The sequence below is a fragment of the Epinephelus moara genome, chromosome 14 (assembly GCF_006386435.1).
Source record: "Epinephelus moara isolate mb chromosome 14, YSFRI_EMoa_1.0, whole genome shotgun sequence".
Lineage (NCBI taxonomy): Eukaryota > Metazoa > Chordata > Actinopteri > Perciformes > Serranidae > Epinephelus > Epinephelus moara.
The window spans coordinates 12,107,067-12,121,112 of record NC_065519.1 but is presented as its reverse complement, the minus strand read 5'-3'; the positions used below and the strand labels follow the sequence as shown (position 1 = coordinate 12,121,112).

Below are 14,046 nucleotides of genomic sequence, written 5' to 3'. Positions count from 1 at the left end.
TCTTCCGGCAACAAGCAAAGCTCTCGCGAGATGATGTCACACACAGCCCAGAGGTAAGGGAAACGCTTAGTATGCTATTTACAGAGATAGCACTGGCGATCTGAACCGGTCAGTGGCGAAAAAAAGCACTTTTAATGCGCAAACTTATACGGGACGCATTTGCCCCCGTTACCGTTTTAGAGTTGTACCTATGAATCATACGCACACATACACATGGGGAAATAGGGCCCAGGTTGAAAAATACCGAAGTTATCCTTTAAGGCCAAAACACAGTGGCAGCAAACGCTGTCTGTCAGAAATACACCCCCATTATTTTCAATGTACAACCCCACACTGGTGGTGGCTAGACACACGTCGGCGCTCCTGGACACACTACCCTGTGGCACTTCACGCCACTGTCCTATTTCCAGCCTCACTGCCCCCTGACTCACTCTCTGTTTGTACATACTAGCCTCCGTAGCAGCTCTTTTTCTCTGCTCCTGTAGCAGCTCGACTCCTCTCCTCACCATTGATGCATAAAGAGAGCTCTGTTGCTTTTGCTGTGTCTCAAGTGTGACGAAGAATAGATGGAGAGACTCGTTGTTGAGGTTGAGAAATATCCCGAGCTAAATGACCCACAATCCCGTCATTATTGAGACAACGGCCGAAAAGATATTGCCTGACGAGTCATAGCTCTGGAGATCGGCTCATAGGGTGAGAAATCAAGGTTAATTAGTGGGTGATGATGCTAGGTGCATCACTTGATGTGCCATACCGCTGCAGCGCTGGTGTGTCAACATGGTGGCAGAGATAACAAAAAAATGTGGGCCAAAAAATCTTCTGACATGCCTGACTTTAGTGGATCATAACTTATCAGGTTTGGAATTAATCTGCAGATGCTCCACTTTAAAATGAGACCGAACTCATCTATAAATGTCAGTTTTTGAGCCACAATGAGTGGTAAAGCTTGTTGTTTCCAGCTGAGATGATATCAGTGTCAGTTGCAGGCCCTGCCGGCTGATTAAGAGAAATGAGGAGTCAGCAGTCAGTGACGATATAAAACAGTAAATAAAACAGGTTTTGTAGCAATTATGAATCACTGCAACCACAAGAGGTCCTTGAGGATACAATCACAAATGTGCACTCAAAATGTGAGGCTTATTGGTCCATCAGTACTCGAGATTAGCTGCAGACAGATAGAGACAGACACACACTCAAACACATATACACTTGCTCACACACTGGACCAGATACATAATCCACTCCAGGCTTTCACTGGTGGAGATAATGATATCAGAGAATGTTTTTTTGTAATAAAATTATGTCTCAGTTATTGAGCTGTAATAATTAGCCAATTAATCGATTAGTCTATCAAAAGAAAATTAATTGCTAAATATTTTGATAGTTGATTAATGGCTTTAGTTATTTTTCAACCAAAAATGTCAAGCACGTACTGGTGCCAGCTTTTTAAATGTAAGAATTTGCTGCTTTTCTTTGTCATGTATGATAGTAAATAAGGAGTCTGTGGACTGTTGGTTGGACAAAAGAAGCCTTTTCAATATGTCACTTTGAGTTCTGGGAAATTTTAATGAGCATTTTTCTCATTTTTTTTAACATTTCAAAAATTGAAAGATTAATTGATGAAAATAATCTTCAGTTGCGGCCCTACTCTGTTTAAGTATTTTACAGTTGAACAGTGACGGTTGTTTTCAGATGCATTGATTAGTTGATTAATTAATTTTTCACTGTAATTCATATTTTTATGGACCAAACAATTAATCAATTACTCAGTAATATGATTGATTCATAATCCAGCCCTTCCCTTAAAGATGACAGTAATGGTAGATGTAAGAATTAGGAAGTTTGGAGCTGTAACGTTTGTGGAGGTTTAAACAATAAAATTATAAAAACACAAAAATATATCAAACTTCAATCAAGAAAAAAATTAAGCAAATTACTCAAAATTACTTTGTACATTTAAAAAAAAAAATGCATATCTACTGGGGTGGGGGAATAAAACGATACAGCATAGTATCGCGATATTTTTGCGTGCCAATATTGTATCGTCATACAGCGCCAAGTGTCGTTTTTTTATTATTATATAAATTGTTAATATTATAAATACAAATTAAACTTTAGGTAGCCTACTTGAATAAAATAATCAATTGCTTATTCAGTCCATTAGATACATTTTGCTGTTGCAGAAGAGTGGCTGAAATTAGATGAACAGACTGAAAACTATTGATAAAACCGATGTTGACAAAGGGGGCATAATTGACAGCTGATGAAAAGGTAATGAATTCCATTATATCACAATATATTTTATTGCAATACTCAGCATATCGCAACATATTTAAAATCACAATGATATTGTATCGTGACTCAAGTATCATGATAATATCGTATCCTGGATCCGTGGATTCTTACAAAAATACACACCAGAACTTATATATCTCTGATAACCTGGTATTGGCACATGGTATCGGTCTGTCGATGTATCTGTTGGGTTGTAGTACTTTGATTATTTGACTAAGAACAAATGTTTATGGAAAAGATTCCCACAAAGCACTGTGCATACATGAATACATACATAAGATTGTTAACTACCTTTCTGGTTATCTCAACAAGTTCGGCTACTTTATGGAAGTTACTGTCTTGTTTGAAACAGATCCTGGACCAAGTTGCCTCCTTTTCCCGAACAGTCAGTAACCAGCCTTTTATATCTTCTAGCTGGTCATGGAGTTCTGCGGAGCCGGCTCGGTGACAGACTTGATCAAGAACACCAAGGGCAACTCTCTGAAAGAGGAGTGGACCGCTTACATCTGCCGAGAGATTCTCAGGGTGAGTGTCCACGATGTTGAGTCACTGTTTCAGTCCTCCGCCCATCCTCTGTGAGTAAGCAATTACTGTACGAAGAAACAGAGAGAGATCCTTGATGATGTTTTCTTTCTGAATGTGCGAATGATATTTTGGGAGCTGTGAGAACAAAAACAGCTGTGTGATGATCTAAAATTGCTCTTCACAGGAGTCAGTTGTTTGTTTCTCAGTCGATGCTCCTCAAGAATGACTAGACATTCTACAAAAACAACAAATATCATGAAGAAAAAGGAGAGTTAGAAATACAAATAACAGATAAAGAATGGGAACATATATATTGAACATGATGAGGCAACAGATTTGGCCTTCGTTTAACTCCAATTTAATGTTATATAGCTTCTCCTCACTGTACTCAGTCATCTGTGTTTTCCAGTTGACCCGTTCCTTGATAGCGATCACCAGTTGTTTGTGTTCCATTGTATCTGTGTGTTGGAGAGTTATAGAACAATGAAGTGAATCTTCATGGGAAATCGCAGTCACCCCCCCCCCACAGCTTATTTCCACTATCTGTTATTGTGCAAGGTTTTTTTCAGTGCTGAGGGCTATAGCCTCAAACAGAGTCAGTTATACACAGAGCTGCTCTGAACTGAGGCAACAATGATTTCCTTTCATCCACTTTTATTTCTTTTTCACCCCTCATCTCTCATCTTATTTGGTGCTCTCGCTTCCTCTCGTCCTGCTGTGATTTGGTCTTGTTTCTTCCTGTGCACGTCTGTCCCCTCACATTTTGTCTCTGTCTTCTTCATCTTTGTCTTTCTTATACAGAGTTTTTTTTTTATCTTGTCCTTTTCTGTTTCCTGTCTTCCCTTTGTCCCTTTTCACATTTTTAGGTTCCTGATTTTCTCTCTTTTTTTTTTGTCTTTTACTTAAGTTCAATCGCTTTAAAGTCAATACAAGAGATTTCACTTTACCCTTCAAATGACCATTTGAGACCTAGAGTTGTCTTGCTTTGGTCCGAATCAAGGACTAATTTTATTACAAAATTGCCTAATTGCCTAGAGTTGGTTCATGTTCTCACGGCAGCATTTACAAGCGTACCAGATCAAATATCTTGTGTGAGAAAGCTGCTCTTGATTGGTCAGAATTTCCATGCAGGAAAAATCCAGGAAGTAAACAAAACGTTGAAGAAGAGTACACTTGCAAGATAAATGTGACACTTTCTAATGTCACAATGGAGGGACAACTACGCAGGTTGATTTTAGCGCTGCTCATCGTGGACTATATTGCTGTCATTGTTCATTTTAGTCAAACCATACAGTTTGAAAACGAGGCGCGGCTCCAACTAGAAAACAATGTTTTGATGCATTGGATGTGCTGAATGTGCATATTAAGGCAGTACAGGAGGAGGTGCACATTAATAATCCTCCAGGACTGTAACATGCTCATGTTTAACCCAAACAATGTGTCATGTGACTGCAGTTGGTTCAGATCCAGGTCGGAACACGTTCTCACCACAAACGAACCACACCAGAGTTCGTTTGTAACCGGACCGAGACCAACTCTTCAAGAAGGTCTTGGTCTGGTTGCTGTGTTCACACCTGCCCAAACAAACCGCACCTAGGGGGCAAACAAACTTGAGTTCGACTGAACCGAACCAAACAGGGCAGGTGTGAAAGCGCCCTACATAACTCACCCCAAATTTCTGTTTAAAAAGATAAAACGTTTTTCTTGCACGGCTCCGGTGAACAAAGTGCACAAATTGCTAAATTTCATGATGAAGTAAAAGCAAAACTATGTATACAAACATTTGTTTTCAACTCCTGCAATTTAATCCAAGTCTCATTTATCCAGTGGTATGCTCAATATATCCCAGACAGACAGCCCTCTCTGACAAGGAACTGAATTCAAAGAGAAACATATCTGTGGTCTCTTCAAAGCCAGACTCCATTGACAAAAAAAACTGTGAATTTACCTCATTGAACACAGGAACCACTGGTCTGCTGCTGCCTCATTCCGTTATTTTGTTTGTGTAATTGTCTCACTTTGGTCTTTAGAAGGATTAGATTGGATTCACCAAATACACATAGTAACACAAACAAACCAACTGATGTGAGTTTGGCTTTGACGTTCAGTCCAGTTTGCTGTGGGGAAGGGCTGTCTGTTTGGGATGTACTGAGCATACAGCTTGATATATGAGACTTGGATTATACTGCACAAGTTGTGAGAGTTTGTAAATGGATGTTTTGATATAGTTTTCCTGTGGACCCTGATCACTTAAATTCATGAAGATTTTTTTTCCGTTTTTGGATTTTTCGTTCACCGTGGAAGCATACGAGAAAAACAAAGATTTTTCCATTAATTTAACACAGGACGATTAATTGATATTCAAATGGTCATTTGGGAATGAGAGTATTCCTTTAAATACGATTTAATAAACTTTAAAAGCATAAACACCTGACGCTAATTGTATTTTGCTTGGATTTAAAGTACAAAAAATTTAATTATGCTAGCGAGAGACCATGGCATACATTTATTTTCCAAATTCTTTTTGATTGATGAGAGGTGACATCCCTAATATCACATTTTTCTTTAAATTTTAATCCTCCTGTACAGACAGGCTTTGCTCGAAATAATGAATTGTAGGCAGTGTACTTTGTTTCTACATCGACTTCTCAGACAATCTACTCGTAAGACTTTTTCCCTGAGTCTTTTTTATGCACAGGGAGGTCAGAGGTCAAGGTCAGCTGCACAGTAGCAACTATAGCTGCTTCCTTTTGGAAATTAGCTCTTTATACATACTTGAAAACAATAATAATAATAATCATGACTTGGCTCATTGCTGCAGCGGCGTTCCTTCACTGTGTGTCTCTGTCGCTGTCTGCAGGGTCTGACTCATCTCCATCAGCACAAGGTCATCCACAGAGACATCAAGGGACAGAACGTCCTGCTGACTGAGAACGCAGAGGTCAAACTAGGTCAGTCTGTCATCCAACCCCACTTGACAAAACGGCTTTAGGATTGGGAGGGCAGGAGGAGGTATAACGTTTCAGATGGCTCAGAGGTGTGTGTGTGTTTGCTTGTGTGTGTGTGTGTGTGTGAGGCTTTTCTTTCTTCTTTTATGCTGAATACCAGCCTACTCATCTCTCTGTAGCTCTGCCACTGTTCATGGTGCGGACTGCTGAAGAAGGGACTCTCTTTCTGTCCTGCTTGCTCTCCCCCTAAAGCCCAGTGGGGAGGGGATTATAAAGTGTGTGTGTGTGTGTGTGTGTGTGTGTGTGTGTGTGTGTGTGTGTGTGTGTGTGTGTGTGTGTGTTTGTAAATTGGGCAAGCTACTGCAGGTTGGGCAATTTGTTCCTGCTTAGAGTCCATTATGGAATTTAGTAAAGCCCACTGGTGTCGGTCCACACACACACACACACACACAGTGAAAAACAAAGATTTAAGTAAACTGCAGACTGTACCCTGATGTATTGTGTTTGTGTGTGTGTGTGTGTATTTGCCCTGCAGTGGACTTTGGTGTTTCAGCCCAGCTGGACAGAACGGTAGGACGGAGGAACACGTTTATCGGGACGCCATATTGGATGGCACCAGAGGTTATCGCCTGTGACGAGAACCCCGACGCCACGTACGACTTCAAGGTGCCTCAGCAACCTCCCATCCGCTGGAGATGTCTGTGCTTTTTCTGATCATCTTGAGTGTTAATCCGCCGTGTCTCTGTCATTACAGAGTGATTTATGGTCGCTGGGAATCACAGCAATAGAGATGGCGGAAGGAGCGCCACGTACGTACCCAGTCAATAACACACATACCTCTGCTACACATCATTTCTTAGCGCTTATACAGTAGATCACTGTAATCAAGGGTCGTTTTTTTCAGTCCAGATCAGCGCGACTCATCCAGAGCCATAATTTTAATGAAGGCCGAGGAGCGGATATAAAATTGGTTGTCAAATTACTTCTGCTTTTTTCAATCCTTTCCATTTATTACTTAAGTCCTATCGAGGTTACTCACAGTCATTATGATGATTATGATTTTGGCTCAGTAAAAAAGAAACTTGTGGTGAAAGTCTGCCCGAGCTGCGGTCGGTAATTGGCAGTAATCATGAAGGACATCACTTAGTCTTGTCAAGGTCGTTAGGCTCTAGTCTAGTGTCAGTCTCTGCTGCAGTTTGGAAGAAGATCTCTAACTGGATGAAAATATTTCACTGTGTAATTTGGGTGTTGCACATACATGGATTAGGGCTGAATAATTAATCAAGATTTTATTAAAATCACAATATGGCCTTCTGCAATTTTCAAATTGCAGGAGGCTCGATATTTGTTGGAGGCGAAATGTGTGTCAAAATACCATTTTAAATGAAGTAATATCGTGCTGCAGAGATGTCCTGACCTACACATCATATTCTGCAGACTAAGGAAGACATCTGTGTTGGCGCAGATCCTCGTAAAGATCACACCATAATCATTTTAATGTTACCTTTTTAAATTGTTCAGTCCTACTATAAATGTTGCCTTAGTAAAGACAAAGTAATCACGTTAAAGAAGATGCTAGTAATGATGACAGTTGTTAGTCACATGTTTTATTCTGGTCTCTGACTTTGTAAGATTTGAACATTAAAGATCCTAAATAACCAATTACATTAGTAGTACATGCACAAATGCCACTTTGTGAGATGGATAACAGACGTAGGTGTTGTACAAGAAGACAAGATCTACCTGTATGTGTGTGTGTAGATCTAATAGATTGTTATCAGTATCGACAGTGTATATTGATCAGGGGAGGACTAACTCCAGCTGGCTTTGACTATGTGCCACGATAATGTTCTGCACAATTAGTTAGAAACACTGGGCCTCATTCACCAACTGTTCTTGAGAAGAAGTTTGTTCATAAAACACTTAAATATGAACATTCTGTTTTCTTTTTGGCGATTTGTTTTCAGGTAAGAACAAAAGCTACGCAAAGCATATATACGCACATTTGAGTTCTAAAATGTTTGTTCAGAATAACAGTTATTGCGCTTTCAGTTGAATCATATAGTAGTCAGTAGTCATTTATTATATGTCCATGTCTCTGCTCTGGGGATAGATGTGGCCAAAGGCAGTGTGTTCTCGGGTTGTCTGACCATCCATCTGTCTTTCACATTCTTGTGACACAATATGTAAAGAAAACCTTGAGGGAAAAATTTCTCCGAATTTGGCACGAACGTCCACTTGGACTCAAGAATGAACTAACTAGATTTTGGTGGTTATGGGTTAAAGGTCAAGGTCACTGCGAACCTGCATCTGTCTCATGCTTGTGAACGCAACATCTCAAGAACGCTCAGTTTCCTTAATTTAATTAATTAATTTCATTCAAACGTCCACTTGGACTCAAGAATGAACTAACTAGACTTTGGTGGTTATGGGTCAAAGGTCAAGGTCACTGTGACCCTGCATCTGTCTCATGCTTGTGAGCGCAACATCTCAAGAACACCCAGTTTCCTTGATTTAATTAATTAATTTCGTTCAAAGGTCCACTTGGACTCAAGAATGAACTAACTAGATTTTGGTGGTCATGGGTCAAAGGTCAAGGTCACTGTGACCCTGCATCTGTCTCATGCTTGTGAGCGCAACATCTCAACTGTGACCCTGCATCTGTCTCATGCTTGTGAGCGCAACATCTCAAGAACGCCCAGTTTCCTTAATTTAATTAATTAATTTCGTTCAAAGGTCTACTTGGACTCAAGAATGTAATAACTAGATTTTGGTGATTATGGGTCAAAGGTCAAGGTCACTGTGACCCTGCATCTGTCTCATTCTTGTGAGCGCAACATCTCAAGAACGCCCAGTTTCCTTAATTTAATTAATTAATTTCGTTCAAACGTCCACTTGGACTCAAGAATGAACTAACTAGATTTTGGTGGTTATGGGTCAGAGGTCAATGAACTAACTAGATTTTGGTGGTTATGGGTCAGAGGTCAAGGTCACTGTGACCCTGCATCTGTCTCATGCTTGTGAACGCAACATCTCAAGAATGCCCAGTTTCCTTAATTTAATAACTTAATTTCATTCAACTGTTCACTTGGACTCAAGAATGAACTGATAAGAATTTGGTTGCTGAAGGTCAAGGTCACTGTGACCTCACAAAACACGTTTTCGGCCATAACGCAAGAATTCATACACTGTTTATAACAACTTTCACACAAATGTCTAACAGAATAAAATGATGACAAGGTGACATTTTATATCCAAAAGGTCAAACTGATTAGACACTGATTAGATTTTGGTGGTCAAAGGTCAAGGTCACTGTGACCTCACAAAACATGTTTTCGGCCATAACTCAAGAATTTATACCCTAATTATGACAAAATTTCACACAAATGTCTAAGAGGATGAAATTATGTGATGACATTTTACATACAAAAGGTCAAAGGTCAGCTTCAACGTGACATCATAGTGACACTTTTCTGGCCATTATTAAACGCCATAACTCAGAAACAGACAGGAACACATTTGGTCAGATACTGAATTGGTGATGCTTATCTTTGGTGTCCACCTTGACACTGTGCTGATCTTCTGTGCTGCTGAGGGAAAGATGTGTGTGACGCATCCATGTTTTCACAGACATGGATGTAAATTATATTTCTGGCAGTATGTTTTGGCCTCAGATTTAAGATTGAATCATTTTATTTTCCTCATCAGTCATGTGCTCTCTCTGGATACAGTGTTCACTAAATAGGTCATAGCATTGTGTTTTTTATGTGTTGAATAAATATGAAAAGTCATGTTGAGTCTGGTGCTCCTCCCTCTATAGACTTTAATTTGGACATTCTTGACTTTAATTCTCTCGGCTTCTCTTTTAAATTCTGTTTTCTTTCTCAAGAACAAACTTAAAAAACCTAAGAAGACATTAGTGAATGAGGCCCACTTACCCTGACTCACCCATGTTTGGTTCTTGATGTCTGACTCTTTAGCGCTGTGTGACATGCACCCAATGAGAGCCCTCTTCCTCATCCCGCGCAACCCTGCACCGAGACTCAAGTCAAAGAAGTGGTGAGTGTGTGTCTTTCTTACTATCAAAGGCAGGATAATCAGCTCAGACGTGCACTTGATTACAACTCGGTTTTTCATTTGCTTCTTTGGTGTGTGTGTTTGTGGTTTCAGGTCGAAGAAGTTCCAGTCGTTCATAGAGAGCTGTCTGGTGAAGAGCCACAGCCAGAGACCCAGCACGGAGCAGCTCCTCAAACACCCGTTCATCAGGGACCTGCCCAACGAGAGGCAGATCCGCATCCAGCTGAAGGACCACATCGACCGCACAAAGAAGAAGAGGGGAGAGAGAGGTGAGGAAACAACACGTGGGATGTAGGCGTGTCGGTATGGATTGAAACGCAGATGGACATGTAGATTTACACACACATGGCGGAGGAGGTGGGGCGACTGATTTATTAAGTAGTTCTGCTTGATAGATGGCAGCTGGCAGGAGTTAGCTGACATTAAAGGAGAATTTCCTCTGCAATGATAAAACTGTATATCACAACACTGACTCATAGTGGTTCTTACTCAATATGTTTCTTTGGATTATGTAACACTAAAATTGGAACAAAATTATTGTCAAGCTTAACATAAATGACAAATACATGTGTTTGTGACGTTTAAAGGTCTAGTGAAGGATTTAGGCGTATCTATTGGAAGAAGTTGTATATAATGTTCATCACTATGGACACATACATATGGAGCGTGTCCTCCATGTTGCTTTACGGAACAGACAAACCAAACACTGGCTCTACATAGGGCCATCTGCATTTTCACGTCAGCCATTGTAGTTTTTTGTATTGTTCCATTGAACAAATTGATCCTTCCATTGTAGATAGGCACCAGGGATACTCAGTTGCTTTCCATGGGGAAACTTTGGCAAATTGACAAGAGGCTAGGGGCCAGTTGCAGCAACCATATAGGTCAGGTGTATGCAGGGGTATTTCTAGGATTTGAGGACTCTGTCTGGGTGTCCTTTCTGTGCGCTCTTGTACCTTATTTACAATGGAAGTACTAGAAGAATCCCCCAAAGTGAATCAATTTACGTTCTTCATGAATTAGAAAATGGTTTTGTGGGCCACCTGGCTACCTATCACAGGCCGGATTTGGCCCATGGGCTGTAAGTAGAGTATCACGGTCCTATGCTCTTGGCACACAGGAAAGGTTTCCGTTCTGCGACCTCAGCGCTACATGCCACTAAATCCTCCACACTAGAACTTTAATATAGCTTTGATATGGCTGTAGGTAAGTAAGTACATGCTGATATGATTGAGATAGAATTAAAATGTTAATGCTGAATTGCATACATTCATTAATTCATGAATTCCTTTCTAGTGAATTCATTGTAACCGTGAAGGCAGTTTGAATCCCGCATGCGAGTGGCGGACTCCGCCACTAATAAGAAAACTAATATATAGACAGGTAATTACAGAATCTAAATAAGTTGAATTAAGGCTGGACAGTGGATCAATATTATATAAATATAATGATACGAGAACAAATATCAAAAGTGTTCTCCATTCCTGGTTTTAAAGGCTGCATTACTATAAAGTGATTCTAGCTGCTCTAGTTTTTGTCTTTACATACATAGTCATTATACCCACAGTACTGATGATTATTTAACAGAAGCATCAATAGCCAACCCTATAGACCCTTTTATTGCCGACATCACAATAATGGCATTTCATTAGCTGAAGGCAACGCGACTCTCCACCACAGGGCTGTGGGCTACATAGGAGTCTTAAAATATCGTCTTGTTGTGTTATTGGGAGCCAGAATAGAAGGAGTCATGACTCAAAACTTAAATGTAATCGCAAACCAGCCGCCAGTGCCGGTCAACAAAAACAAAGACAACTATGGTTAAATGTGATAAGACGAAAGAACTGGACGGAGACGATTATCAAAAATGCTCACATGTGCAGCACACACTTCATATCAGGTTAGGGAAAAAGTATTTCCTGTTGTAGGGATGAATAACGTTATGTGCATTAAGGGTTATCATGTCCACCTCATCAGACATTGGGGAGGTATTAAGAGGAATATTGGATTTCTCTCTAATGCTAACTTTTTAGCGCATTAGCTAACGTTAGCTTCGATAGCAAAACAAACTGGAGGAAACTGTTCAAGTGATGTCCTCCTTTGTAACATTGACATAGTAATCAACCACAAAGCTTCCTGTGACTTCATCCATCCACTGAGTGAGAGCATACGGGTCGGACAGTCTTATTCAAGTAACACTCGCAGTCCTGGACAGTGAGTGACCTGACATGGTGCATTCGTAAATTCAGTCTGACACTCTACACTAAAATGAGAGCCCTGTTGGTCGAAGAAACAGAGTTATATATTTCTAGAGGTATGAACGAACGGTTAAGTTAATCACACATTCACTCTGCTTGGTGCTCTGCTGCTCCGTCTCCCCAGACAGAGTGCCAAGAGTGCAGTGCTCTGGATAACCGAACAGTCCAGTTTTTGCCAGAGTGCACTCCGACACTCAGAATGAGTATTTCTGAATGCACCACTTGTATCATCTTCCTCCATTGTCTAAAACAAGCCAACAGAACTTGCTAGCCAGCGCTAACTAATGTCTGTGGAGGATTGTTTTGCCTCCAACTAAGCTCCGCCCACCATAAAACATCAAACCTTTTTTCCGTACAGTACAAGGCTCTACGCTATCATCACAATATCGATAATGAGGTAATTGGTTAAAAATATTGTGGCATTTGATTTTCTCACCTCAGCCCTACACTGAATGGCCATTACTGAAAACCACAAATAGTATCAGAAACAGGGTTTGATTTCGGAAGTGCTGTCACACACACACAAATACACACATAGATACGCACTCATTGTACTCAGAAAAAAAAAGTCTGCAAGGTTGCAGGGGTGGATGCAATACACTTTCAGACACACAGACGAATTCTCACACACGCGTGCTGTCACAGGGCGGCAGGAAATAAAAGTGGCAGACTCCACTCCACCACAACACACAAACACACCCAGTCTGAGTGATGGACTGACACTCGCACACAGGACTGCGTCAGTGAGAACCACATTAACCGCTTCAAGAAACAACGTACTGCAGGGCGGACGTCGTGATGATGTATAGAAATGTCTCGTCATTGTAGAGACTGTGGCTTTCTCCAGCTGTCACTTTGTCACATTCGGAGGACAGGTCTGTGTGGATGTGTCTCAGGAAGAGCCGGGCCTCTTCTACAACCGTTATGCTTTAAGCCCCGTTTGACTGAAAGAGCTCCGAGCTAATGTTCTCCACCTCGCTACACACAGTAAAATTACAATTTATACTGTTATTCAAAGCGTCTAAAAGAAGATGCCTTGAAGGAGTGAGAATCTGGGAATGCCAGAATCGTGAGCAGTTTAGCAATGAACAAAGGTAGTTCAAGTGAAAAATGAAAAACGTTAAGTGGAATGGCTTTGCTCTCTGCTGGTTATTACCTTGCATGCTTAAGTTTTATTCTTTTCTATGGTTTTTATTCTTTTACTTTTTTCTCTTTCCATCAGATGAGACAGAATATGAGTACAGTGGCAGCGAAGAGGAGGATGAAGAAAGAGACATGGGTGAACCAAGGTCAGTACAAACACAACCTTTTCTTCCCAAATCACATTTGACATCTCTTCACTAATTTAAAACCATTCTGCCTTCTCACCAATCCCCCACGCAGCTCCATCATCAACATCCCCGGAGAGTCGACCCTGAGGCGGGACTTCCTGCGCCTCCAGCTGGCCAATAAGGAGCGTTCGGAAGCACAGCGGCGGCAGCAGCTGGAGCAGCAGCAGAACGAGGAGCACAAGCGCTTACTGTTGGCTGAGAGACAGAAACGCATCGAGGAGCAGAAGGAGCAGAGGAGGCGGCTGGAGGAGGTAAGCTGGAGGAGGTGAAGGAAGGGACATTAACCACGACCTTTGTACTGTGGATGACAAGGGTGAACGAGTCACAACGATCCAAAGCATTTCAATTAGGAGAAACGTACTGCTATTTCAGAAACACCTATGAAAATCCAAAACAAATGCAACAGTGGAAATGTGCTGCAATTGAGAAAAGCCCTGTTTCCACCAAACACTTTCGGTATGGTTCCTTTGGAACCAAAAGTAACCCTTCAGACATGGTACCTAGACCCTAGATCTGTTTAGTGTTTCCACCGCAAACAGAACTCTTTCATGCGGGTGGAGTTGTTGTCACTCACTGCCCCATCCAGCACTCACTGTTTTTCCTTCTACACCC

At 41.0% G+C, this 14,046-nt stretch overlaps 1 protein-coding gene across 20 annotated transcripts in view; it reads left to right on the top strand.

Annotated features, from left to right (window-relative positions):
* Positions 1-14,046, top strand: part of tnika (TRAF2 and NCK interacting kinase a) — a 112,753-nt gene that overhangs the window by 59,656 nt on the left and 39,051 nt on the right. For all 20 annotated transcript variants that reach the window (XM_050061072.1, XM_050061071.1, XM_050061065.1 and 17 more), the window contains exons 5-12: positions 2,710-2,820; positions 5,681-5,771; positions 6,304-6,434; positions 6,523-6,577; positions 9,749-9,827; positions 9,939-10,114; positions 13,326-13,392; positions 13,487-13,685. In XM_050061072.1, coding sequence (XP_049917029.1) covers positions 2,710-2,820; positions 5,681-5,771; positions 6,304-6,434; positions 6,523-6,577; positions 9,749-9,827; positions 9,939-10,114; positions 13,326-13,392; positions 13,487-13,685 — 909 coding nt within the window. The remainder of the gene's footprint in view (positions 1-2,709; positions 2,821-5,680; positions 5,772-6,303; positions 6,435-6,522; positions 6,578-9,748; positions 9,828-9,938; positions 10,115-13,325; positions 13,393-13,486; positions 13,686-14,046) is intronic.